The sequence below is a fragment of the Spermophilus citellus genome (assembly GCF_964194105.1).
Source record: "Spermophilus citellus genome assembly, chromosome: 9".
NCBI classification, from domain to species: Eukaryota; Metazoa; Chordata; class Mammalia; order Rodentia; family Sciuridae; genus Spermophilus; species Spermophilus citellus.
Genome location: NC_138191.1, coordinates 50,384,679 through 50,411,045, shown reverse-complemented (window position 1 = coordinate 50,411,045; position 26,367 = coordinate 50,384,679). Strand labels below are relative to the sequence as shown.

At 33.8% G+C, this 26,367-nt stretch overlaps 1 protein-coding gene across 1 annotated transcript in view; it reads right to left on the bottom strand.

Moving 5' to 3' along the window:
- LOC308657319 (rho GTPase-activating protein 29-like) overlaps positions 1-26,367 on the bottom strand; it is a gene marked incomplete at its 3' end in the record, with an annotated part of 85,903 nt that overhangs the window by 50,678 nt on the left and 8,858 nt on the right. The window contains exon 4 of the mRNA XM_081308883.1: positions 13,593-13,805. Within this exon, the coding sequence (XP_081165009.1) occupies positions 13,593-13,773 (181 nt within the window). The 5' untranslated portion in view covers positions 13,774-13,805. The remainder of the gene's footprint in view (positions 1-13,592; positions 13,806-26,367) is intronic.

Sequence of the window (26,367 nt, the reverse complement as noted above, 5' to 3'; positions counted from 1 at the left end):
TATGTGGTAACAATGTTAAAAGCTCTAAAAAGTTTGATTTAATTGCATAACTAGTATGTTTTAAAATATATATTCAGTTTCCATATTAGAATTCTTTTTTCTTCCTCATGACCTGTGCTTTTTATTAACTTTTTAGTCTTAGGACCAACCTTTTCATTTATCAATATCCCATCATTTTAAGCTATCTTAGGTACAATATACCTGCTTATATTTATCAAAACTCATACTGAACAATGAGTTCTGGGTTGCAAAAGAGGATTTATTTTTTGCACTTGTCTATAAGTCTTTGTCCACAAGTTAAACAAAAACATACACAAATGCTACTAGAATCAATACTTTCCATTAAGGAATTATCAGTTATTGGAAGCAGTAACTCTCAAGCTATATGGAAAGACCACCATTTGTCCTGCATATTTTAAAACTGCAATATAAATTATGTATGATCAAATGCATAGATTTTTAATGAATTTTTGTGCTTTTCGGAAAATTTAATCAGTTGCTAATAATGAAAAATTGGGTGAACCATTTTCAATTTTCCAGATTTCTGCCTACTCTAAAAAATGCAAGAATGTATTATACCAGGCCTACTATCTTCCACAGCAAAGCAGTGCTACCCTCTTAGATGTACACATTTCCCAGGACCCACTAGTCTAATCCTAGTGTCCTGTGCTCATTTATACCACCCCTGCCAGAGGGATGCAGATAAGAGTTTTATAGCCCCCGAAAATTAAGTGATCATATAATTTGTCCAAACCAAAATACTTCAGTGAGTAAAAAGGAGGATGCTCTTCATAATCATGCTAACATAACAGGCATATTCTGGATTATCATCCCAGGCAAACCAGTATGTATTATCAACCTACCTTTAAGGCTCTGAAGTAATCTTCAGAAGTTTGAAAAGATAACCATCTTAAACATAGTAGTATGCTATGATTTTCCTTTCCTTGACCTTACATCGCATTAGCATTTAATAATGGTAAATATTTATTTAAGTGTTCTGTATATGATAGACACTCTTAAACATGCTTAAAAGATATACTGTCCCATTTAATGTTCATGATCCTATTAGCTATAAAACCCCAAATTCTCCATTGTGCAGATTTATTAAACTGTAGAGCCATAATTTAAAGTCAGCACACATAATTCCAGAATCCATCCTCTTAATGTTATACTGCCTCCCTACTGAAACAGTTCAGTTTAAAAACCAAAAATATTTTTTAAATGTGGTGTTATAATTAAATGTCTATTCATGTTTTGCAGAAATGTTGAAAGATAATCATTAAACAAATTATTCATTTTTCAGAAATGTTAAGACACCAAAATGAAATGCTATCTATAGCATAAAAATAAAAAATATTCCAACATAATCCATAATATATTCAATTTATTAACAGCACTATCAAGAGTGAAATAAATGTGTTTATAATGTGGAATAAATATGCAAGGGGCAGGGGTGCTGGGCAGACAAGATAAAGAGCTGGGCATATCAGGGCAAAGAGAATTCAGAGAGAAGCAACAAAGAGTGGTCCACGTAGTGCTAGAAGCAAGAGAGAAAACAGTGCCTTCCAGGAAAAAATCTCATTCATTCATCTATCAAATTTTATTGACGGGGAAAATTAAAGAAGAAACAAACCAGGAGATTAAGTGCTGGTTTAATTAACTCTGGAAAGTAGACTAAATGAGTAAGACTAAAGGCAAAGGAAATACTCTTGAGTTCTGTACTCCAATTGGTTTACAACTGACACCATTATAGATGTACACTGGAACTGAACAAGTGAATAAATGGATAACATGGTGGAAGCCAGACATCTCACTATTAGAGTGGAATTTAGAAATAAAATAAATAGGAGATTATAATAATCCAGGTAGTGATGGATCAAAGTTGGAAATTTCAGTAAGAACTGATATTTTATTTGATATAAATGGTTACATATAGAAATATTTATGGATATGTGTGTATAAACACATGGATCAGCATAGACGTATGTATTTCTTTGCTGTCAGCTAAGAGGATCTAAAAAAATGACTCCCCAGTAGCAACAAGTATACCTAGCACACAGGTCTTGGTTCCTGAACCATTCTCCAATAAAAGGCATCAGAACTCCTTGGAGAAATGACTAATTGTAGGGCAGGGGCAGAAAATATACAAGCTGAAGTCAAAAGCATCATGTAGTTCCAGAAAGAAAGGAATAAAGAGGGAACAAGGAGGGGAGGGCATGGAGAAGTATCAGGGGAACAAAATCTATCAAATTATGCTATGTCCATGTATGAATATACCACAATGGATCCTGCTTATAATGTACTAATTGAAATAATAATAATAATAATAATAAAAAGATTAGTAGAGTCAGCAGATCAGGAGGAGGAGGGGAAGGAAAAGAGGGGTGCAGGAGAATAAGAGTGGTCAATGATGTTATGTGCATGTACAAATATGGCATAATGAATCCCCACCATATGAATAGTTATAATGCATCAATAAAAAAATTTTTTTAAGTTAGAAGAGTATGTTCAAAGGTGTATGAAAGTCAACTGAAAAGGTTCCCTCTGTCCAAAGCTGGAATAATTGGAGCAATAAATAGTATTGACTTTATATCTATAGTATAAAATAAACATCCATACATTCATATTGACATAAATGTCTGAATAAATTAATAAATTGAGAAGAAACAAACCTCTTCTGTAAAAGAATACTAAATGCTTTATGTAGATAACTTTGCCCTCAGAGAGGTATGCATAGTGATTTCTTCCATAGAGTACCCTATTCGTGGGAGGATAAAAACAGTAATTTCACTGTGCAAGAGTTGATGAACACCACATAAGACAATTGATCAAGGTTAACAACAATGACAAATCATGTTAGTAGCAAGCGCCCTTGAGATGATGTGATGAAAAAAACACTTTACATCTGTAACCTCTCCCCTACTGTTTTACAACCTCAGTCTAATCATGAGAACATCAGAAAATTCTAACCAAAGGGCATGTGACGTAATATCTAGCCAGTACTCCTTGAAACTTTCCTCACCAAAAATGAGGAAAGTCCAAGAAACTTAAGAGCCAAGGAGAACCTAAGGAGACATGACAATTGAATGTACTGTAATAGGTTCCTAAAAGACAAAAAAAAAAGGACATTTGGGGAAATCTATAAAATTTTAATAAACTATAAACTTTGCTCAATAATAAGGTAGCATTACTCTTGTTTACTGTCAAATATTGGTTCATTAATTCTTATAAAAATAAGGCAAACTGGGCATAGGCTTATATGGGAACTCCATACACTTTCTCAATTTTTCTATATCTAAAACTGTTCTAAAAAACAAAGTCTGCTTTAAAAGTGAAATACAAGCTGGTCAAAGATTTTAGGAATTTTATGTATAGCTGGAATTTTCCCCATAAACCTAATTTTTTAAAATCATTTATAATTTTTAATCCTTAAGGTAAATTTGAATATGCAGCTTAATGAATTATATTAATTAAAAAAACAACTATTTGATAATTGTGGGTGTTAAGTTTACTTAGTTAAGCCAATATAGCACAGTGGTTAAAAAGTACAGCCTTTGGAACCAGACTCCCTGACTTCAAATTCTGCCTCCATGGCTGAGAAACTTGGGCAAGTTACTTAATCTCTCTGTGCCTAACTTTCCTCACCTATAAAGAGAAGACAGTGAGGGGATGGAGTTGTGGTTCAGCAGTAGAACACTAGCTTTGCAAGTGTGAGGCACTGGGTTCGATCCTAGCACCACATAAAAACAAATAAAGGAATTGAGTCCATACACAACTTGAGAGAGAGAGAGAGAGAGAGAGAGAGAGAGAGAGAGAGAGAGAGAAGACAAAGAGGGTTACTTCATAGAGTTGTTAGAGTAAATGAGTTAAAACACATAAAGCACTTAGAACAGTGGCTGGAACATAGTAAGCCCTCTATCAACATTTGCAGTTCCTATTATCTTAAGCAACAGAAGATATAGGTTACAAAGTTTGGCTCTAAAACAGAATTCAGCACTGAAATAAAAGAAACTTTTGGGAAAATAATACAACTTGATAGTAAAAAAAAAAAAAAAAATCTGTAAAACACTCCAGACTTTCAATGTTATACCAGTTTTGCACCAACAAGTCTCTTCTTTATACTAGGAAGCTAGTGTATGATAATATTTCTGGCTATTTACCAAAACCAAGGTTGAGTGATGATCATCACAGAGAATTGTACTGGATTCTTTTTGAAACCTAATCTATGGTAGTGCTAAATACTCCCCCCAAAGGCCCACACTGGTTCTCAGCATGGCACTACTGGAAGGTGGTGGACTCTTTAGAAGGAAGGCCTGCATCACTGGAGATATGTCCTTAAAGGAGACTGTGGGATCCCGGTCCATTCCCTTTCTCCTCTCCTCTCCTCTTTTGTTCTGTAGCTCGACTTGTTCTACCATGCACTCCTACAATCATATGCTGCCTCTCCACAGGCCCCAAACCGTGGGGGTGTTAATTGATAATAGACTATGAATCAAAATAAACTTTTCTTTATAAATTATCTATTTTGTTTAATGACCCAACGCTGATTAATAGTCTTCAAAAAGAAAATATTCATTTCTAATATTGACAATAAAATCAACAGTTATTAATATACTTGAGGAATACTCAAGAATATATTGTTTTATTTTGAAGTCTCATGCCAAAAGAGATTGATTTTAAATGATTGTCAATAACCACCACCAATACTCAAAATTAGTATAATATTAAGTAAGAACTACAAAATACTAATGACCTAAATGTCTAAATAAACCAGGGTAATAAATTCTAGCCTTCTCAGAGTCAAGGAAATCAAATATACAGACATTAATATATTTTATATATTTTGAAATTATTAAATATTTTTAAATTTTCTCAGTTTTAATGTCCAGTATAATAGCTAATATGTAATAGATACAAAATACACAAATGAAAACTCTTTGGGACCCTCAGTAATTTTTTTAACAAGTGTCATGAGAATCCCTGCTATAAGTTTTCTTAAAAATAATTGCAAAACACTCTAATAACTGTCAGCAAAAAATACTAACTCCCCCTGTTCCTACAAGAAGTCTTCATAAAAAGATATTAAATTTGTTCCAAAACAATTTACTAAAAAAAAGTTACTTAGTTTTTTTAGAAACATGTTTCAGAAAGACTAATAAATTGCATCATAAAATAAATAATTCCAATTCCTATGATTAAACATATTTCTGAAGCCTATAAAAATCAACCACAATGAACAGGTCAATTAAATAAAATGTTAATCACAGATTCATAAACTTTCCTATAAATTTGGGCAGAAAGGTCAATAACTAGATTATCAGTATTTCCTGGTAATACTTTTAGCAAGCCCTCAACTATCTGTGCCATAAAAAGTAAAAAAATAAATTTTTTTTAAAATACAAAGGTTCTGTTTTTACCAAATATTCTTTTCCCCATAGAATTAAGTTCTCTTCAATGAAGCAAAATGCCTCTAAATTAAAACTATAACTTTAAAAAAGTTTCAAAGAGTTTAAAAAGCTTGTTCACCAGCACTAAATATTCCCTACCCTGCCCCCATAAAATAAAATAAACAGTCACACAACTGAGTAAAGCAAGAGGCAATAACTGTTCTTTCCCAATACTGAATAAAGTGACTGCTTGGTGTGTTAGAAGACAAAAGACTTAAAAATAACTGCACTAAAAATAACTGACTAATAAATAACTGACTTAAAAATAACTAAGAAATCCTTGATCTACTAATGCCTTGAAATGACAATATACAAAATTCTTGGCTTCTCTGATCTTAGTCATCATCAGTAAGAGAGAATTGGTAAGAATATTTGTCTTATGTTGTGAACATCAAATAAATTAATAGAAATGAATTGCTCATAGTCTTAATATACAAATAATGATTATTAGTAGTAAATATGTAAGCCATCCAAACTAAGTATCTTTGAAAACAGATATGCCTCAGGTATATTCAGTAACAAACATATTTATAGGCAAATCTCAGTGTTTTAGTTAATGGAAAAGGTACATTAAAGTTCCAATTTCATTTTATATGTGAAATCTAAATAAATTACTTGGAAATAAAATAGTCATTAAGCATATATTTTATAAAAATACTTCTATACCTGTCAATTTATAGTATTTAATTTTGTTCTATAATTAAGACAGGGTAATTTTTAAAGTCATAGTGGCCACACTGTAAATGTAATAAAGCTTAATTAATACTACAAAGGTATTAAAGATATGAATATAATAAAATTCAACCAAAGTCTTAACACCAATTATCTAGAACAATAAAAAAGTATCCCAATGTTTATCTACTGCCCCTGTAAGATGGTAACCTGACTTTCAATTATTGTTTTGCCTATTTAAGCCATTTATTTTCTGCTTCATTCAGCTTATCAAGTGAAAACAGATCGGCCAACTCTGTTGTCTGGTTCTTATGTATTAACACAATACCACATTGTTTATATTGCAAACATTTCGTGGAAATATTTAAGTAAATAAAATTTAAAAATGTTTTCCTTTATTAAAAAAATACTGACAGTAATTTTAAAATCAGTCTTGTTAATTCAGCTTAATCTAACTGGGGACAGGAATGAAAAGAACAAGAAGGAAAAAAGCATCAGAACTCATCACTAGGAAACTCCTATTTTTTTGCTATAATAATTTTTGAATTTATAGGAAATGAAACCTGAGGAATAGCAGTTTTATCCAGTTACCTAGGGACTGTAAAAACAACAACTGGTAACACTTTAAAACATTTGCTCTGAACTCATTTATTACCACAAAAATCCAGTGATGTACATAACTGTTATCTCCTTTTAACAATTGTAGAAACCCAGGCACAAAGGTTAGAGCTAACTAGCAAGTAGGGAAATGAGGATTCCAACCTCAGGTTTTCTGACTCTAAAGTTTATATTCCTAGTATAATACATTGCCACATGGTTAAAGAAGTTAAAGCTTAATGACATATCCCACAATATTTGATTTAACTTCCACAACTATGCGAGTTGTTACTATATATATTATTAAATTATGAAAACCATTCCAGGCACGCACAGAAGAGGACTACAATCCCCAAGAACTGGTAGAGATGTACTAAATGAGCTACCCATATTTCATACTTCATTCCTCAAAGATTCATTTCACTTCTTTTTGTCTCTAAGTCATAACCTATTAACATTCACATTCATTTCTCCTAAGTGATGCCTGTTAGAAATCACTTCTAAAGAGGATGTCTTCTAGAAGACAGCACAACACATGGGGCTAGCAACTTAAGTTTTCGAAATTCCCACAAAATTTGTGGCACACTATGAGACTAAATTAAGATTATCAGTGAGGTAAAATTAACACTGAAATTTTCCTGGGAAAAAAAATTTACCTAACTTACTGTATATTCACCCTGGGGGTAATGGGGATGGACTTAGTTAATCTCAAGACAAGTAATTGAAAGTGCAAATTTATGCAGAATCTTTCACAACAGAACATTTAATGGCATTAAGCTTTTCATTTCACTCCTACTATTTAATAAAATTTGCCTTAGAAAGTTAACATAACTTCTTTCCACTACAGTTCTATAAAATCTAGGATCTAGAATTTATCAGAAGCTATCACTTATAAGATCAGTTATGGTTTTACAAAATAAGCTTCTTAAAATTATAAAGCACTTTTAAAAATCCATGAACTTAACTAGTTTATCTGAGACTGATGATGAATTTTTCTCTTTCTTTCCTATTTACAAGACAAACCAAAAAACAAACAACATAAAAATAAGGCACCATAATTAAAATAGTAAACTTTCACTAAAATCCATTTTACAATAGCATTACACAATCAAAACAAAAAAACCTATAAGAAATATTAGACTGGTGTTTCTCCTTCTAATATTTTATAATGGCACTTAACACTTCCAAGCACCAAGTAGTAAAAAAAAGAGGAAAAAAAAAGAAAAAAGAAATGAGCTATTCTGCACTATTCCTTCAAGCCTAATTTAAAAGACTTACATCTTTAAAATACACAGATTTTAAACTTCCTTAATTTATACTTTACCTGGAAATGGGAAGATATGTCACAAAGGTATACTTTTAAACTACTGAATAAGCTAGAAGAACATTTATAAATCTATTATTTGAAATTCAGAAGACATTTTTCCTCAGGGAACAACCATAACCCTGAACTAGTATTTACACTGCACATATATTAATCTACAGTATTATAATTAAAAACAAAGTATATATGTATAAGTTAATACCTCCAGTGATTTAATATAAGATGTAATTTTATCCCTGTAATTATTCTTAATGTACCTTAATGACGCTGGATGAGATATAAAACTTCAAATTCTATATCTGCTACATGTTTAATACTTCAGGGCAATCTCACCCTGCACCTAAGCAGTAGAAAGAGAATCACCAAACTACTTATCCTATTGAAATAAGAATGGAGTGATTTCATAAGTCTTCAGATCTCTCATAGATAGCTATTGTGAAAATTTATCATCACAAAAGTCATGAAAACATTCTAGAGCCTGGGGAGAAGGGGGGATACCCTATGATATGTATTTTATAATTTGAAAATAAGTATTTGGCTGTGTTTTTCAGCTTCAAACTGAAAAGTATTCAAAATGATGTATAATCTCCAACTTGAGTCAAATTCTGATTCACAAAATCATAAGACTGACAGAACCTTATCCAAGTAACTCATTCTTAAGAAATGATTATATGACTTAAGACATATTCCAAAGCAGTCGCAGAACTAGGTCTAGAACCTGGATGATACGATTCTCTGGGAGAGTTTTTTCCTGCCATCCTTTACTGCCACTAAATCACTACATAATCTAGCTAGAAAATTACCTGATGGTTCAAATCAAGAAGGGAATAAAACTGACACACTCCAGGAACAACTCAAAAAAAAGGGGATTTTAAATGGACTTCTGTTTCTTTTGGGAAAAAAAACATTTGCTTATTGTTATCAAACAACTTTTCTAGGTTTTAAAAAATGCTATAGAAATAAAACGAATATTTACAGTGCAAGAACTCATCTCAGTAGTCTCAATAATTATGAAGACCAAATGTCTCCATCAATACTATCCAACAGAAATTTCGGAAATAATGGAAATTTTCTGTATCTTTACTCTCTAATATGGTAACCACTAGAAACATGTACTACTGAGCATGTAAAAGGTGGCTACTCAACTGAGGAGTGAAGTTTTTACTTTAAGCAGTCATGATATCTAATGGCTACCATATCGGACGGACAGTGCAAATTTAGACAATCCCCAGAGAGTACAGAATTGGCTAGTGAAAAATGAAAGCCGAGCAGTGCTTTTATAGAGTGCCTGCCATGTAAGGCAAGTGCAATAGGCTAGAAAGAATATACCATTCTGTATTAATGACTTCTGGGGCTCCAAATAAGGTCATTATTTATCAACAATAAAAAGCTGACAAAGATCATACATCTTAGTTATACATACACCTTATTGGTAAAATGTGGCTAAAAGTACTTGCCTTTATGGGTACTAAATGAATAAATTTTTTTGCATATGCAGGTATTCTGTAAAATGGAAAACACCATGTACAAATGTAGAGCTTGAGTATCCCCAAAATGTTTGGAACCAGAAATATTTTAGATTTTGGAATTTTTTAGGTTTCAGAATACTTGCATAGACTTCACCAGTTCAGCATTCCTAATCTGAAAATCCAAATGCTCTAAAATTGGAAACATTTTTTTTCTATTGCCATGGTACTCAAAAAAAGCTTTGCATTTTAGAATTTGGGGTCTGGAATGATCATTTTTACAACTCATTTGGGTAAATGAAAATATGACCATAAACCAATCACAAAGCTACTTATCTAAGTCTATCTCAACAGTAGGATTAAACACCTGAGGCAAAGTCAAGTGAATTTGAGTATTACTGCCTCATTACAACTAAAGTATACATTAAAAAGGGGTATTCTGATTAGACCAAAAGGTGATTTGTCTATCCACATTTTTTATTCATAAAAGTTAACTTTTCAGTTTTTTAATAGCTAACAGATGTGAATTAAAAGGTAATAAACAATGCCAGAATTTTGAAGGCAAAAGACAAAGTACTGGCAGCATCTCTGGCAAAACACCTTTGACAAGGTTCCCTCACACCAAGAGAACAGTGAAACAGCTCTTTGCTGTCTGGCCACTGTTTATTGCTGTAGTGGTAACTACAGAAGTCCAGGAATAGTTCCCAATACACGTGGTCCACGTCTATAGAAATGTATGTAATTAATACTACCTCAAAGAGTTATAGCATTTTAAACATTTTAACTGTTTGCCTGAAGATTATATCTTATAATAACTCTATTAAGTAAATAAGAAATAATCTGATACTCTAAGAAGCTGAAAATCATGCTCAAACTTAAACACAAGCATATTATTATATAGCAATCTCCTGATCTTTTATAATGAGGTTCATTTATGTTTGTATATACTTCCTCACTTAAGGAAAACAAAAACAAAAAGGTTCTAGCCAAATTAATTAAATAGTAATTTTCAGATTTGGACAATTTTCCAAAGACAGAGAAAACAAATTCTTACAAAATTCAACACTCATTCTGACATGATATACATGTATCTTTTAAAACCTGATTGATAAACCAAGCATTAAAATCAGTCTCATTAGTATGAGAATTGGTTATCAAAAAAAATTGTTTTCCACGGTTTTTAAAAATTAATTTACAAGCTTTTTAATTACTGATAACACATCTATTATTTAAGTACTGGAATGCTTATTATTAAAAGGGTAATGTCCATACAAATTTTTAAACTTAAATTTCAGTGAATAAATTTTTTCCCCTGTATATCCTTTTATCTGAAGGGTGGTCTCCTTCTGTATCTTATTACCATTTTTCTCTTTACTCGCTAAGGATCAGCTTCTTATCCTCAGTTCTTTCCTATTCTCTGAATTGTCTACTCAAAATTAAAACTCAAAATTTTTTTGTCAATAAGGAGTGGTTCAACTTGTTTTAAATTACCACCATTTAAAATCTGTGAAACAAGGGATACCTATATAAGATGAGGATGTTAAAAGGTATAAAACTCCTAAGGAAAAAAACAACAAACAGAAACTGTAACTAAAAATCCTATTTATATTATTAAAAATGTACTTCCATTAATATATTAAGTAGCATCATGTTTTACCCTAAATTAAGGTAAATTATTGTCATTGAATACATTATTTTAAATTTCACCTTAAAAATTAACCCAGTAATAAAATGTACATCAAAGAGAACAAAATTTACTATAGGCAAACTTAAAAACAAATTTTAAATGATTAAGCCAATTAAGAAGAAATCTTTATTACAAAACTATATTCCTTTGAATAAATGGCAGATGTATCATACTAAGGAATTTGTTACCAGTATAATATTTAATATATTTAGTATATTTTCCATAACAAGTTATCTTATTTTTATAATAAAGCTTGTGATTTTTTAATTGTAGTTGGACACAACTACATACATACAATAAAATACCCTTATTTATTTATTTATTTTTATATGGTGCAGAGGATCAAACCCAGGCATTCCACCACTGAGCCACAACTCCAGCCCCCATAACAAGTTATCTTTACCACAATTTCTTTTAGTTGTAGATGAACATGATACCTTTATTTAATTTATTTATTTTTATGTGGTGCTGAGGATCCAACCAAGTGCTTCACACATGCAAGGAGAGGATTCTACCACTGAGCCATAACCCCAGCCTTCTTTACCACAATTTAATCATCCATTTTAGACTTCAAAATCAACCTGTTGAAATTAACAAGAGTGTGAGCAACCGCTTTCTGATAATATTTACAGTCTGGAGCCAGATGTGGTGGCATGCCTGTAATACTCAAGGAGCCCAGGCACCAGGATCTCAAGTTCAAACTTAGCAACTTAGCAAGGCCTTAAGCAACTTAGTAAGATCCTCTCTCAAAATAAGTAACAAAAGAAAAAAGGGTGGGGGGACTGGGAACGTGGCTCAGTGGTTAAGTGCCCCAGATTCAATCTCTGGAACCCCTCCCAAAAAGACATATTTTACACATATGTGTGTGTGTGTATGTATGTGTGTGTGTGTGTATATACATATATATACATATATTTATATTTATATATATATACACACACACATCACACATAAGTGTATATATATATATATGTTATATAAATTATATACATATTTTTAATGTACTCTCAAAAGAGTAACATATGATTGCTGCTGTAAGGAAAATTCAAACACTAAAATTTTGAGGCTTTGGGACTGGGGAGGTTGCTCAGTAGTACAGTACTCGCCTTGCATGCATGATACCCTGGGTTCAAGCCTCAATACCAGAAAAAAATAATCATTTTTTTCTTTTTTGGAGGCTTCAATTCTAGTTCACTTATTTCAGGAATTTCAACTTAAACATTATAATTAGGTTACAAATAAACTCTGAAATTTAGTATAAGCATGAGATGTGGTTTTAGATTCTGGTTTTCAAAATGCATACCAAAAAAATAACCAAAAAGATAGAGATAGAGAGAAAGAAAGATATATATATATACATTAAGTGTGTATATATATATATATATATATGTATATATATATATATATATATATATATATATATATATATGATTTGTTGAAATCTCACAAATTTCTATGAAGGCCCATGAAGTCTTATATAAATACAATGAAAGTAAAGAGGAATCTTCACTTCATATAACATACATTATGAACATGAAAATGAACTGGTGCTACTTATCACAAAAGTTCAGGAGCTCTCTCTTAACTATGAATTATCACTGATATAAAATTGGGACATTAAAGAAACACTAAAAGACTTAGGTACTAAGATTAAGTCAGGGAACACATAACTCTTTACTTCAGGATAACCAAATCCTATTATCTATTTCTAACTAGACAAATTCTGTGATTAGTCCTTAATTTAAGAAGAGGTTACAAATCAGCAAAACAGAATTAAGTTTGAATACTGGGGAATAAAATTCATTCAAGTACAGTCAGTTTAAATTCAACAACGATATGGAAAGCTGAATTAAGGTCAAAGCATCGACAATCTACATTGTAAACATTAGTTTGCTTATTAAAGACCAATCAATGTGCTGTATTGCCTTTAACAAGAAGGTTTAGATTCCAATGGTCTCAAATTATCCTGAACCAAACTGAGAGGAACCAAAGACTTCTTTTTCTTTTTTGGTACTCTTGTTTCCCCAGCCTTACCAATTTTTTATTTTATAGTGCACTATTATTTATTTTTTAATTTTTATTTTGCTTTTATTCATTTTCCCCCATTATTCTTATTGGTGCATTACAGTTGTACATTATGGTGGGCTTTGTTTTTACATATTCATACATACACACAATATAACAACATAGTTTGGCCAATATCATGCCCCAATTGCACAATTATTTAACTATAAAATGGTTTACATTGTAAACATCAAACACATAGGTAAAAAACTAACCATAAAATAACTGAAACAGAACAATTTTACCATTGTGTACACACTTATCTGTAGAGAGGCTAGCATTTAAAATTTTACAACCTATCCAGTAAGTATGCTAAGAGAAAACAGTGAACAAACCAGAAAGAATAGCTTCCTTGAAATATTGTAACATGTGGGTGACCTCGCTGATATCATTCAACACCTCCTTGATGTAGTCCTTCCTTGATGCTAAGTTGGAACTTATGGACTTATCAGCAGAAAGTTGGCCTGATGCTGAAACAGACTTTTTCTTTGCCTTCTTCTTTCTGTGAGCAATCATCCTCTTATTTAAAAGTCAGAAAAACTGAAATCCTTAATGGGGCAAGAAACAAAAACAAAAAAGAATGAAACACAAATACTACATCAGCCAGGGAAACATATCAGGTTTTCACAAATTGCCCACAGTCTACCTTAGTATTGTATTTTTAATTTTTAAAAACAAATGAATAAAACACTGTACTATGAATTGTGGATTCCATTTATTAAGTGTCTGTAATCCTGACAATGCCCAATATGCAAACTATCATTCTTTTCATTTCACAAGTGAGGAACCTGGGTTTAGAGGTTTAAAAATATGTCTATGCTCTCTACTGCTAAATGATGAACTTCGAGTTAAATCTAGATCTGCCTTAACTTTCTCTTAATTCCTAAGGTATAGAACATTTTTTAATTGTAAAAGTTGTTTAAAATCCTCCTCCATCATTTACTATATGACCTCAGAAGCTGTTAATCATCTCTTCACTTTAGTATGCTTATTTATAAAATCAGAAAAACATCCTGATAACACCTACCTGAGGAGTTTATTTTACAGAATTAAATGAGACAGTAGTATAGAAGTATACATTGAGCACATAAAAGTAGTTGAATTAGTTATTTTCTTTTAGTTAGATACACACACACACACACACACACACACACAAACTGACATTCTGGGTTATTAAGTTTCATAAAGAACATTTTTGTTGAAAACAAATTCTAAGGATGCCCCTTAATCTGATGTATCCTGACTAAACAAATAAATGTCATATTATCAGAGTAATACTTCTGGTAATTTAAGGATGTTAAAGACAATGTTTTAGAATTTAAAAAAAGTTATATTTGAATCCTGGCTTTAACATTTTCTAAATGTGTGACTTACACAATTTACTCTCATGTTTGCGTGGAGATTAAAAGGGAACACAAAATTTAGAAACTTTTATGTTAAAATATCTATTCCTTGCCCACTGGGACTCAAGAGAATCTTAGTTTCTTTTTCATCCTTATTTTAATTTTCCAGAATTAAAAGACCCAATTTTTTAAAATTTCTTAAAATAAAAAAGGAAACAACTTGAGGAATTAGCACAAGCATGATCATTAAAAGATTTTTCAAATATTTTGTCTTAAATATTTGGATACTTTCAAAATGTAAAATGACTAAGGACTCCTATGAATTAACAGTAGAAAGTTTTATGCAATATTTTAATCATTGTAAGATACATTACTGTATCATGTACTATTACACCATGCCCAATTCCACAGATTTGGTTTATCCCTGTGATTACAGTTCTCTAGTCTGTCCACTTCTATTTCTGCCTCTCCCACACTAGTGAATTGTCATTTCTTGCCTAAGCTACTGCACTAATTTCCTAATGATCATTTCACAACCATTCTTGTCCCATTATAAATGTAGTAAGTAAACTTTTCAAACATAAAAGATACCAAACAAAAAGATACAAAGCCAGACAAACACATTACAAGAAAACTGAGCCCAAATTCCTCAATACAGTATTAGCAAATTAAAACCAACAATACCATGGCCAAGAAGGCTTTGTCTCAGGATGCAAACTTAGTTTAACATTCACTAGAGAAAAACTATGTGACCATTTCAAAATGGTGTCATTTCTCTGCTTAAACCCTTCCAAAGGAAAAAATGTCATGCTCTGTGAGACTGAGAGACATGGCTTTTGCCTGCCTCTGCAGTACCATCACACTCCTGGGCTCTAAACATTCCTGCCACATACACCTCCTTTTCATTCTTCTAACAGTATTTGCTTACTTTAACCCACAGTATGAAACAGTTTTACATCATGACTATTAATATATATATTTGTATGTAATGTTGGTGTGTGGTATGTGTAAGAATCTTTCATAAAACAGATTCTAGCTAAGGATCCATAAGATGTACTCAGAATTTTTTCATTCTATTCAATTTCATTTTTATAAATGCTGATTTCAAGTTACTAAATTGGCTTCATACATGCAATAGGGTCATGACACTATAGCTTGAAAAACACCTATTATTCAACTGAGGGTCCAGTCTACATGCAGATCCACTTGCCTGCAATATTCCTTCTTCTTCAATCACTGACTCTAATCTCACTCCAAGATCACTTCCTCAGAGAAACTCTCCTGCACTACTCCCATGGTCCCATAACCACCATCACCAAACTAGAACAGAACCCCTAGCAATGTTCTACAGCATCCTACACTGTTCATCACTGCACTTACCACAGTCCAAATAGATAATTCAATCTTACCATTTAGACTAGAATCTTAAAGAAATTAAGACCTTGTCTTGGTTGTTAATCATTTGTTCTCTGCTCACAGCACAGTGCTTTACAAAGAAAGAATGAACTACTCAAAACTATTTGCAGAATGAATCATGAATTTGCAGAAACAGTGAACATAAATTAATATAGTTAGAACTGACTTATACAGAAACAAAAATAACTCTGGATTTTTGCAATATTTCAAAGAGAAAACTTTTTTAAAAATCTCTCTCTTAAATGTTATCTTTCTTAAAAAAAAAAAAAGTAAATGAAGCCGAGTGAAGGCAAAATTACAAACAAAAAAAAAAACGAAATAAAAGTTGTATTTCTATTATGTTCTTTGTAAATATGGTGACCCAATACTTTTTAAAATATTTTTAGTTATACATGGACACAATATCTTTATTTTGTTTGTTTATTTTTATGTGGTGCTGAAGATCAAACCCAGTGCCTCACATGTGCGAGGCAAGTGCTCTGCCACTGAGCCATAACCCCAGCACCCCCCCCAATACTTTTTAATACCTTTTAAAGTCCCTTTATTCAATATTCTTTTGTTAATTCAAAATTATTTAAAATAGATTTTCTACACTTAAACTAGTTTCAAGCCTATCTAATGTTAATCCTTAAATATGTAATTTCTAAAATGAACTTCAGATCATGTTTTAGCACTATTATTACACCTAATTTTTGCCATCAACAGAAATAAACAATTCAACAAAAAATTCAAGTGCCTTATTTGGGCAGCTCTTGTGTAAATCACTAACTGAAGAGCGATTAACCCAACAAATCTTATCACTTTTGCAGTTTACTTAATCAAAGTCATTGTTTACCTCTGGCAGCTTTTAAATTTAGTAAAATTAGGCAACTGGTCATTGTTATTGGTAAAGATGTTACAAAAGTTAAAGACATAAGACAAGTTTGAAATAAAACACCTCACCTATCAGAACAAAAAGAACAGACCTGAAGTAACTGTGTCAAATTAGTAACCCAAAGTTGTAAAACAAAAAAAACAAAATAAGACAGCAAAATCTGTTTTCTCTCTCTCTCTCTCTCTCTCTCTCTCTCTCTCTCTCTCTCTCTCTGTACTAAAACAGATTGTATTCTACCTCTAATCAATATTATGATTAATGTTTTAATTTTATTATTCTACTTCTTTTCATGTTTAAACCTGAAAAAGATACCAAAGCCAGACAAAGACATTACTACAAGAGAACTGAGCCCAAGTTCCTCAATACAGTATTAGCAAATTAAACCCAACAACACCATGGCCAAGAAGGCTTTGTCCCAGGATGTAAAAGTTTAACATTCACTAGAGGAAAACTATCTGACCATTTCAAAAGACACAGAAAAAATATCTAACAGGATTCCAGGCCCTTTCATGATAAAGTCATCAAGTCAGAACAGAAGGGAAATTCTTCTACCTCACAAAAGGCATTTATAATTTTTTTTTAAAAAACTAAGACCTATTCATTATAATGGTGACAGATAATGCTTTTCCTTAGGAATATGGATCAATATTGTTACTGAAGGGCTTAGCCAGTATAGTAGATTGAAAATAAAATGCATTCAGACTGAAAAGGGAGAAAGCATTTTAATGAGATGACATGTCTGTATTCCTAAAAAAAGTCTTGAGGAACTCATAAATAAGCTACTACATCCAATAAATGAATATAGCAAGGTCACAGAATACAAGTCAATACACTACAATATATTAACAACAAATAATTGAACTACAAAATTTTAAAAACCACTTATAATACCATCAAAAAACAAGATATTCTTAGAGATAAGTTGAACAAAGCATGTGTAAGATCCTAAATTAAAAGTTATAAAACACTACTGCAAGAAATGAAAGAACTGAATAAACTGACAGGTATGCCACATTAATAGAATTGCAAAACTCAATACTCTAAAAAATTTTTTCTCTCAAAATGATATACAGTTTCAATTCCAAGATCCCTGCAGGTTTTTATGCAGAAATTAAAAGCTGATTCTAAAATTTATATGAAAAAAATGTTAAAGATATGGAATAGCCAAAGAAATTCTGAAAAAAAGAACAAAGCTGGAGAATCTAGACTGATTGACTTTAAGATTTACTGTAGAGCTACAAGAATCAAGACAGTGCAATATATTAGCATAGGAAGAGAGGAAGAGGTCTGGGGATATAGCTCAGCTGGTGGAGTACTTACCTCACATGCACAAGGACCTGGGTTCAATCCCCAGCACCACAAAAAAGGGGGGGGGGTGGTGGAGAGAGGAAGAGACATGCAAATCAACAGAATAAAATAGAATTCAAAAGTAGACACTCATGTATTTAGTCAATCGATTTTCCGACAAAGGTGCCAAAGTAATTCTGTGGTCTTTCAATAAATGGTGCTGAAATAATATATTGTGGGGGATGGGATGAACCTCAACCCTTATTTCAATCAACTCTAAAATTAACAGGTACCACACAACTAAACATACAACCTAACACTATCAGTCTTGGAATTCAGGGTTATGAAGGACATAACCCTTACATTTTTATAAACAAAGGATGTTTTAGGAACATGTTTATGTATTGTATATAATCGCTTTTAAGCTACAACAGCAGAGTTGAGTAAGTTGAGGCAGTATGTGGCCTGCAAGCCTAAAATAAAATATTTACTATCTGGTTCACTAAGAAAAAGAGAATCTTTTTCTAAAAGAAAACACAGTAAATAATGCAGGGAATGATTTCTCAGTGACAAAAAACAAGAATCATATAAGAAAACATTGGCAAACAGACAAAATTTAAAACTTCTACTTTTTGAAAGACATTGTTAAGATATGAAATGACAGCCACAAAATGAGAGAATATATTTGGCAATGGGTTTTTATCTAAATTACTTCATAATCTCTTACAAATCAATAATAAGAAAGCAAATAAATAAATAAAATAATGAATAATAAAGTGAACAGACACATCATAAAAGATGATACACAATGAGAAATACATATGAAACAAATGCTTAACATCATTAGTATTAGGGAACCACAAATTTAAACTGAAAGACCACTAAATTTTCACAAGAAATTTTAATTTCAGCTAGACTGAAATACTAAATGTTGATAAAGATGAACAACTATTATAACTGTAATACAATACTGCTCTACAAGGTCCACAAAACCTTTGGAAAACAATTTGACAGTTTCATTTCTTTTCTTTTTTTATACTGGGATCCAATCCCAGTGACCTTGTGCACACTAGGAAAACTCTACTACTGAGCTGCATCACCAGGTCCCTGACAGTTTCTTAAACACTCAAATATTCATTTAATATACAACCCAGCAATCTTGTTCTTTTATATACACAAAAGAAATGAAAACATATACTCCCTCCAAAACTTGTTCAAAATTGTTCACAGGAATATTTTTCATGTCAAAAACTAGAAACAACCCAGCATCCCTGACTGGATAAACAAACTGTGGTATAGTCTTACTTAACAATAAATATCCATTACATAATAAGAAGTCCATTACATAGTTCACTTTAATACTCATTATTTTATACTTAACAATAAATATCCATTAAACAGTAAAAAACCATTGATGAGTCACAAAAGCATTATGCTAAATCAAAGTCATTCCTCTCCACCCAAAAAAATACTTATATGTAACAGTATTATTGCAAGTACATGAAATACTAGCAAATATGAAAGCTAATCTTTAGTGATAAAAAGTAGGGGCAGGGGCTGTGGCTCAGTGGTAGCGAACTTGCCTGGCATGTGTGAGGCACAGGGTTCATTTCTCAGCACTGCATAAAATAAATAAAATAAAGGTCTATCAACAACTAAAATAATCAGTTAATTAATTAATTATAATGAAGTATATAATTGATTGCCAAGGTACAGGATGGTACATAGGTGTGGGAGGAATTGAAGATGAGCATTAAAGAACTTTTTAAAGTAATGAAAATATTCTATATTTTGATTATGATGGTGATTACATTTGTAAAAATGCAAAGTGTATCCTTAGAAAGAGTATATATTATGTGTAAATTATACATCAATAAATCATGTTTATGTCTACATGTCTATATAATATCAATTATAATATGTGGAACTTATCTGGATCTTGATGCAAACAGCCTGTTTATAAAAAAAATGATTTATAATTCAATTTGACTGAACAATGACTGAATATTGGATGTTGTTGATATTATATTTAATTAAAAAACTTCGTTTTGGGAAATACACTCTGAAATTTTTATGGGTAAAATATGATAACGTCTAGGATTTGCTTCAAAATAATGGAGGTTTATCTATAATGGTAGTATAAGTAAAAGACTGTTCATGAGTTGATAATTTTTGAAACTGAGGTTGTATACACAGAGTTCATTATACTATTTGGCCTACTTCATGCATGTTTGAAATTTCCCATAATAAAAAATTGTTTTTGTTTTTTTAGTCTACCTTCAGATATACTCTGGGCTATCTCAAGATCATCCCCATAAGCTCCATCACTCTCCTTCCCATTTCTCTCCAGTAAAGTACATATGTGACTCAGGGCTCAATCAATCCTAGAGTCCCCTGAATGTCCTGTGGAAGCCAGCCAGTTATACATAATTCTAACATACTAAGCACAAATGTGACATCGTGGTGGTACTCAATGAATATTAGATTAAAAAATTATAAGTAAAATTATGGAAGGTTCTGTCTGAATACTGCCTGAAGTTGAAACTGAACCTACCCTTCCCTAACACTTCTAAAAAAAATGTTAATTAGCTCCTACCTCTTCCTTTAAGAGGAAGACTGTGGGGAGGCTGGGGCTGTGGCTCAGCAGTAAAGCGCTTGTCTAGCACATGCAAGACCCTGGGTTCAATCCTCAGCACCACATAAAAATGAATCATATAAAGGTACTGTGTCCAACTACAACTAAAAATAATTATTTTTTAAAAATTAAAAAAAAAAGGAAGACTGTAGGGCTGAGAGTGTAGTTCAGTGGTAGAGTGCTTGCCTAGCATGCTTGAAGCCCTGGTTCAATCTGCAGCACCACAAAAAATATAAAAAGGAAGACTATGACATTTGAAAACTCTCAGCAACACACCCTGAAACATACTTCAAGAAAAATAAAATTCTTATCTAGGGAGGCATTATTGCTGAATATCTGCTATATGAACAAGGTGGCTCATTTACTTATCACCATAATAGTAAAGACAATAAAGCACTTCCACAAAAAGACCAGAATGTGCTCCTAACCTTCTTAAACCCCCTTGTCTCTTTACACACATGAATGTGTCTTTATGTGTGTGGCTCATCACCATGCTGAAAATGAATGGGAAATTAAAAACAAACAACAAATAAAATAGCCTTCAAAGCTTCAAAGCAGAAACATCTAAGCTGGATCAGTGACATCCTGGTATACATTACAGATAACCAGAAATTCTGCACAGGAAGGACCCTTTACCTTCTGTGCTTACTAAACTTATTCTTTACCTTCAAGTTCACACAAAAACACAACTTCTTCCAAAATGCCCTTTCATTTCCTCCACTGAAAATAATCATCCCTGTATTTTTCCACAGGGCACTGCTCATACTTCTCTCAGGTAACCCATATTATGCCTTGTGCTCTATTTTTTTGTGGTTGTTGTTATTGTATACTGCCACTCAATAAACGGAAAGGTTCTACAGAGACTCTGTCTAGCATAATGTGAGATCCTGCTAAATGTTCAGAGTGAATGCTGAATAAATTACCATGGATAGGAATCAAAATCCTTCCAGGATACTTTCTGGGTCATCTTTGTTCAATGGTAGTTCTAACCCGCTGGGACCAAGAACACTTTTAAAAGCCCACTTTCCTAGGTCAAGGGCTTTTACAGGTGGGAGGTGAAAGTGATAATAATTGAGAGATTATTCTATTTTAGGGAGGTGGAGGGAGCTGGAGTGACCATACCTTCACTGAATAGTGATTTCTTCATCTCAGCCAAAGTTGGATATCCTGCCAACTTGGACTGAAACATTTCTACCTGGGCCTATCTTATTTTCTTCAAATTCACTCTTAAAAGTCTTATCAAAATCATGATACCAGAGCTACATGTATTGTAAACCTAATGAGGCTTAAGTGTCACAGTTCCTCACTTATACAGTTCTTAGCAGTAAGGAAGCATTTCTAAGTAGGCATTTCTGGGAAACTGCCTAAAGAAATCACTGGGGGAAAAAGGATCTAAATCTCTGAGACACACATCTATAATGTGCTGCGACTTATTTACTCATCCTAAATACTCACCTTCACATCTAATTTTGAATTCTTTTTCATGAAGATGGAGACGCCTACTCCCAAACTCAATAAGGACCTGAAGTTAACCCACCAAGGAAAAGGCAAACATAGAACAAAAAGCTGCCTGCTGTTTTGAAACAGTCTTGGGATGTTCACAAAACACCTAACACGCCTCCCTTCCTCCAGAAGATCCAAAGAACTCAGTGAATTCAAAGATCCAAAAGATTCAGTGTGGAACCCCGTCCTTGGTCTTTGTGAGGGATAATAATGAAAAAGTGAGATAAACCCGGCACCTGAAAGATAAGGACAATCCTGGTCCACCTGGTTTCCACAGAAGCCTGGCAGCCTCTGGAACACCAGATTTTGATCACTAACAGGGTCCTGGGGCATGCAGGGCAACCAACTCACAGGGTCATGCTCTCCTTGTAGCAGCTTATCAATTTCAATTCTGCAACCACACGACTTGCCCTAGGGCCATGGTTGGGAAAAGGAGAATGGAAACAGAAGGGACAGTAACAAGGGAAGGACAGAGAAGGGGGGTGGGGATACAGATGCAACAGAGGAGGCACTCACAAGAAAGGCAAGGAGTGTGTCCCTGCACCTTTAGGGCCCCCTCCCTGCCCAAAGTAGTAAACAACCAAGGTCTAGATGAGGTGAAGTGTGTTAAGAAAAAGTAAATAGGGAATTCAGGGTCTTAGTTTCTTTACCTCGGTACTAATCAGAATGAAATTTCAGGAGATGCCACCAAACTTCCAAAAAATATCCCAGTGGGAAAGACGGATGTGAAGACCTGAAAACCAAGAAGGAAAAGTAAAATCTGTCCTTGAGTATCCCTCGACCGCGGCTGCCACAGCGTCGCCCTGCTCCGACTGCTCACCGCTTACCAAAGTCCACACTTTCCCACAGCGCCCACTCGTGACGTCCACCGCTCATGGGCGTCTGTCACCTGCCCACAGCCTCCTCTGGGGGGAGGGGGGGGGCAGCGCCGTTGCCACCCCGACCCCAGGCTGCAACTGGCTGGCGGCTGTCTGTGCAGTCCCGAACCCAGTCCAGCACCAGAGCGAGCACCACCATCCTACACTCCTTGGTGCTCAATCCCGCATCCAGGACGAACTCCTGTCCAATGCTCAGGGCAGCGGACTCCACCCGCCCTGCTGCTGGGGAGGGCTGGAGCGTGCCGCCCCCATCGCCCACGAAAGGCCCCCTTCCCTCCCGCCTGACCACAGACGCCCCGCCCCTGACGCATACCGCCCCGCCCCCAGAGACCAGCCATTGGCCGGCGCTCGTAGGAACGGAGCAGGGGCCAGAGGCAGGCGCACGTGGATCACTGGCTGGCAGGCTGGCTGGCTGTCACCTGTGAGGCTGCCTGATCCAGACCCCACCACGGCTGGATGCGGTGGCAGTGGCCTACAGATGGAATGACTTAGAGAAAAGTCACCTGATGACTGGATTCAGGTAATGGGTGTTCTCAGATGAGCAATCTATATTTCTTGTGAGGTGCTTTTTGGACCAACTTTATCCCCCCTCTGCAACCCAGGTGAGGGGAAGAACCCGGAAACAGCTCTACAGAGATAACATGCAACACCATATAGCCCAATACCCTTCCAGAGGGATGGGCTAAAATGACAGAAAAGAGACAGTCAAGGACAGAGAAAAAAGGAAAGAGTGCTTAGCTCTCGCCTTTTGCAAGTAACATACTGCCCTCTAAAAGGTAAGAGGCCAAATCTCTCCTGAAGAAGAGTGTCAAAAGAATAAACAGAGACACAAACATCAGTCATTAGGGCTCAACCTTGAACAATCTCAAACTTGACCTCACCCTTCAAAGGAAAAAAAAAAATTAAATTGAAACCAGCCCACTACTCTGCCTTCGGTAGACAGTAGCACTTTCCACGCAGGCCTATCTTACTTTCTCCATTTTTGCTCTCAAAATTCACCTCAGAATGGGAGAAAACAACTATGGAATGATTAGACAAACTAATCCCCACCACCACCAAGCTCCTGGATCCAGCTCCTCACTGGAGGAAACAATGCCATTTATCTCAGTTCAGGAACTACTGTCAGAAAAACAGAAATGGATAGTATGTCTGGGAACAGAATGCTGGGGCAGAGAAAAATGACCTTATAGGGAGAAACTGAAAAGACCCGGGGGAGTGTGAGAAGTGGAAAGAAAATGGGGGTGTACACATAGGGAGAGAGATGAAATGATGGAAGGCAGTAGCAGATGAAGGCAAAAAGAAATAAAAAGAGGAAGAGACTCCACAGTTAGAAAAAGGAGGCCAGCATGATAAAGCCAACAAGTTGGGGTGATGAGATAGGAAAAATCACTCACTGACAAACAGGACACTTCTTAACCACTGGAACCATTACAACAAAAACAGTGTTGAGAAAATAAAACAAACTTGGTCCCTGGGGTACTACTTGGAAAAGATAGAAATGAGGCTCTTTGGTTTCCATATGAGTTCCAGACTCAGAACTTATCCCTTCACACCGCAAATACAATAATACCAAGGTTGAGCCACAAAAACTCAGGAAACCTCCAAACCAAACATCCTTTTAACAACACTGAAAAATAAAGTCACCAAACACTCTCACTATGAAACCTTATGACGCCTGAATTGAAGCAAACTAATAAGAATAAAGGAATCATCAGGGGCTGGAGTGGAGCAACCACAGTTAATTCATAAATAAAGTTTTTGGAGAAAATGTGAAGAAGTTCCTTAACCCCAAACACCCTATTAAGCCTATTTTAAATTGCATTAATTATTTTTGCACTTATCCACCATTCCCTTTAATAAAGAGGATGGTGTTCCTGATTAAAATGAATCTGGCTATGTCATTAACAATATCAAGAGCAAGTTCCTGATGAAGAGAAATAAATGGTGAGTGGAATGGGGGGGTTGTTAGGGAGAGAAAAGCAAATAGAGACAGAGGTATGAAAAGAAGAGAAAATTATGAAGGGAAAAGGGAAGAGAATAAAATAGACCAAATGAGACAGGAAAAGATACAGAGAAAACTGAAGACAGGGAAAGAGAAAATAAGATGGAGACAGAGATAAAGAATAGACAAACAGGTGATTATATATATATTATATATATAATATAATATATATATATATATATATAATATATATATATATATATATATATAGAGAGAGAGAGAGAGAGAGAGAGAGAGAGTGTCATTAGTCCTTAAATTCCCTGGAAATGATAAATAGAACCTGGCTTGACAATTATTTTTCAGACGTGATTTTTAAAAATTTAATCACTAAGCCTTAAACATATCTGTACCAAAATCAATAGCACTAATAGTACTGAAGACACCCCAAAATGAACATTTCTTCAAATACCACTAGAGGAATAATGCACCAGTTTTGATGACTCAAAACTGAAGGATACAACAGAAGGAGAGGAAAGGATTCTGAAGGTCAATCGCCAGGTAGAGGGCAACTCTCAAGGGTTCAAGGAAGCAAAGTTTGCCACCCTATCTGCTCCAGGTTATTCTCAACACCTTCCACAACAGATGTGCCTTTAAAGCATCCTCAAACAGCCAAGTATTACATGTCAAATCTGATACAGAGAAGGTTTTTGAAGAATTAATATTCACCAGTTAAATTATAAGTAGGGTTATCTAAAGAGACATTTTGATATGTCTTTCAATCTCAATCCTCCTCTTAAATTTTTTTAAAAATACATTACCTGTCATCCTCCATTGGGATAATGATGGCATTTGCAGACTGAATGATCTTTCAAAAATGGTAGTTCACTTTTAAATATATATATATATATATATATATATATATATATATATATATATATACACATATATATACACACACACATATATACATATATATATAATTATAATATATAAACATATTTTTAGTTGTTGATAGACCTTTATTTTATTTATTAATATGAGGTGCTGAGAATCGAACCCAATGCCTCACACATGTCAGGCAACTGCACTACTGTTAAGCCACAGCCCCAGCCCCTAAACTACTTATTTTATTTTTTTGGACCCAGAGGTGCTGTACCACAGAGCCATCCTCAGCCCTTTTTTGTTTTCTATTTTGAGACAGGGTCTCACTAAGTTGGTCAGGGCCTCACTGA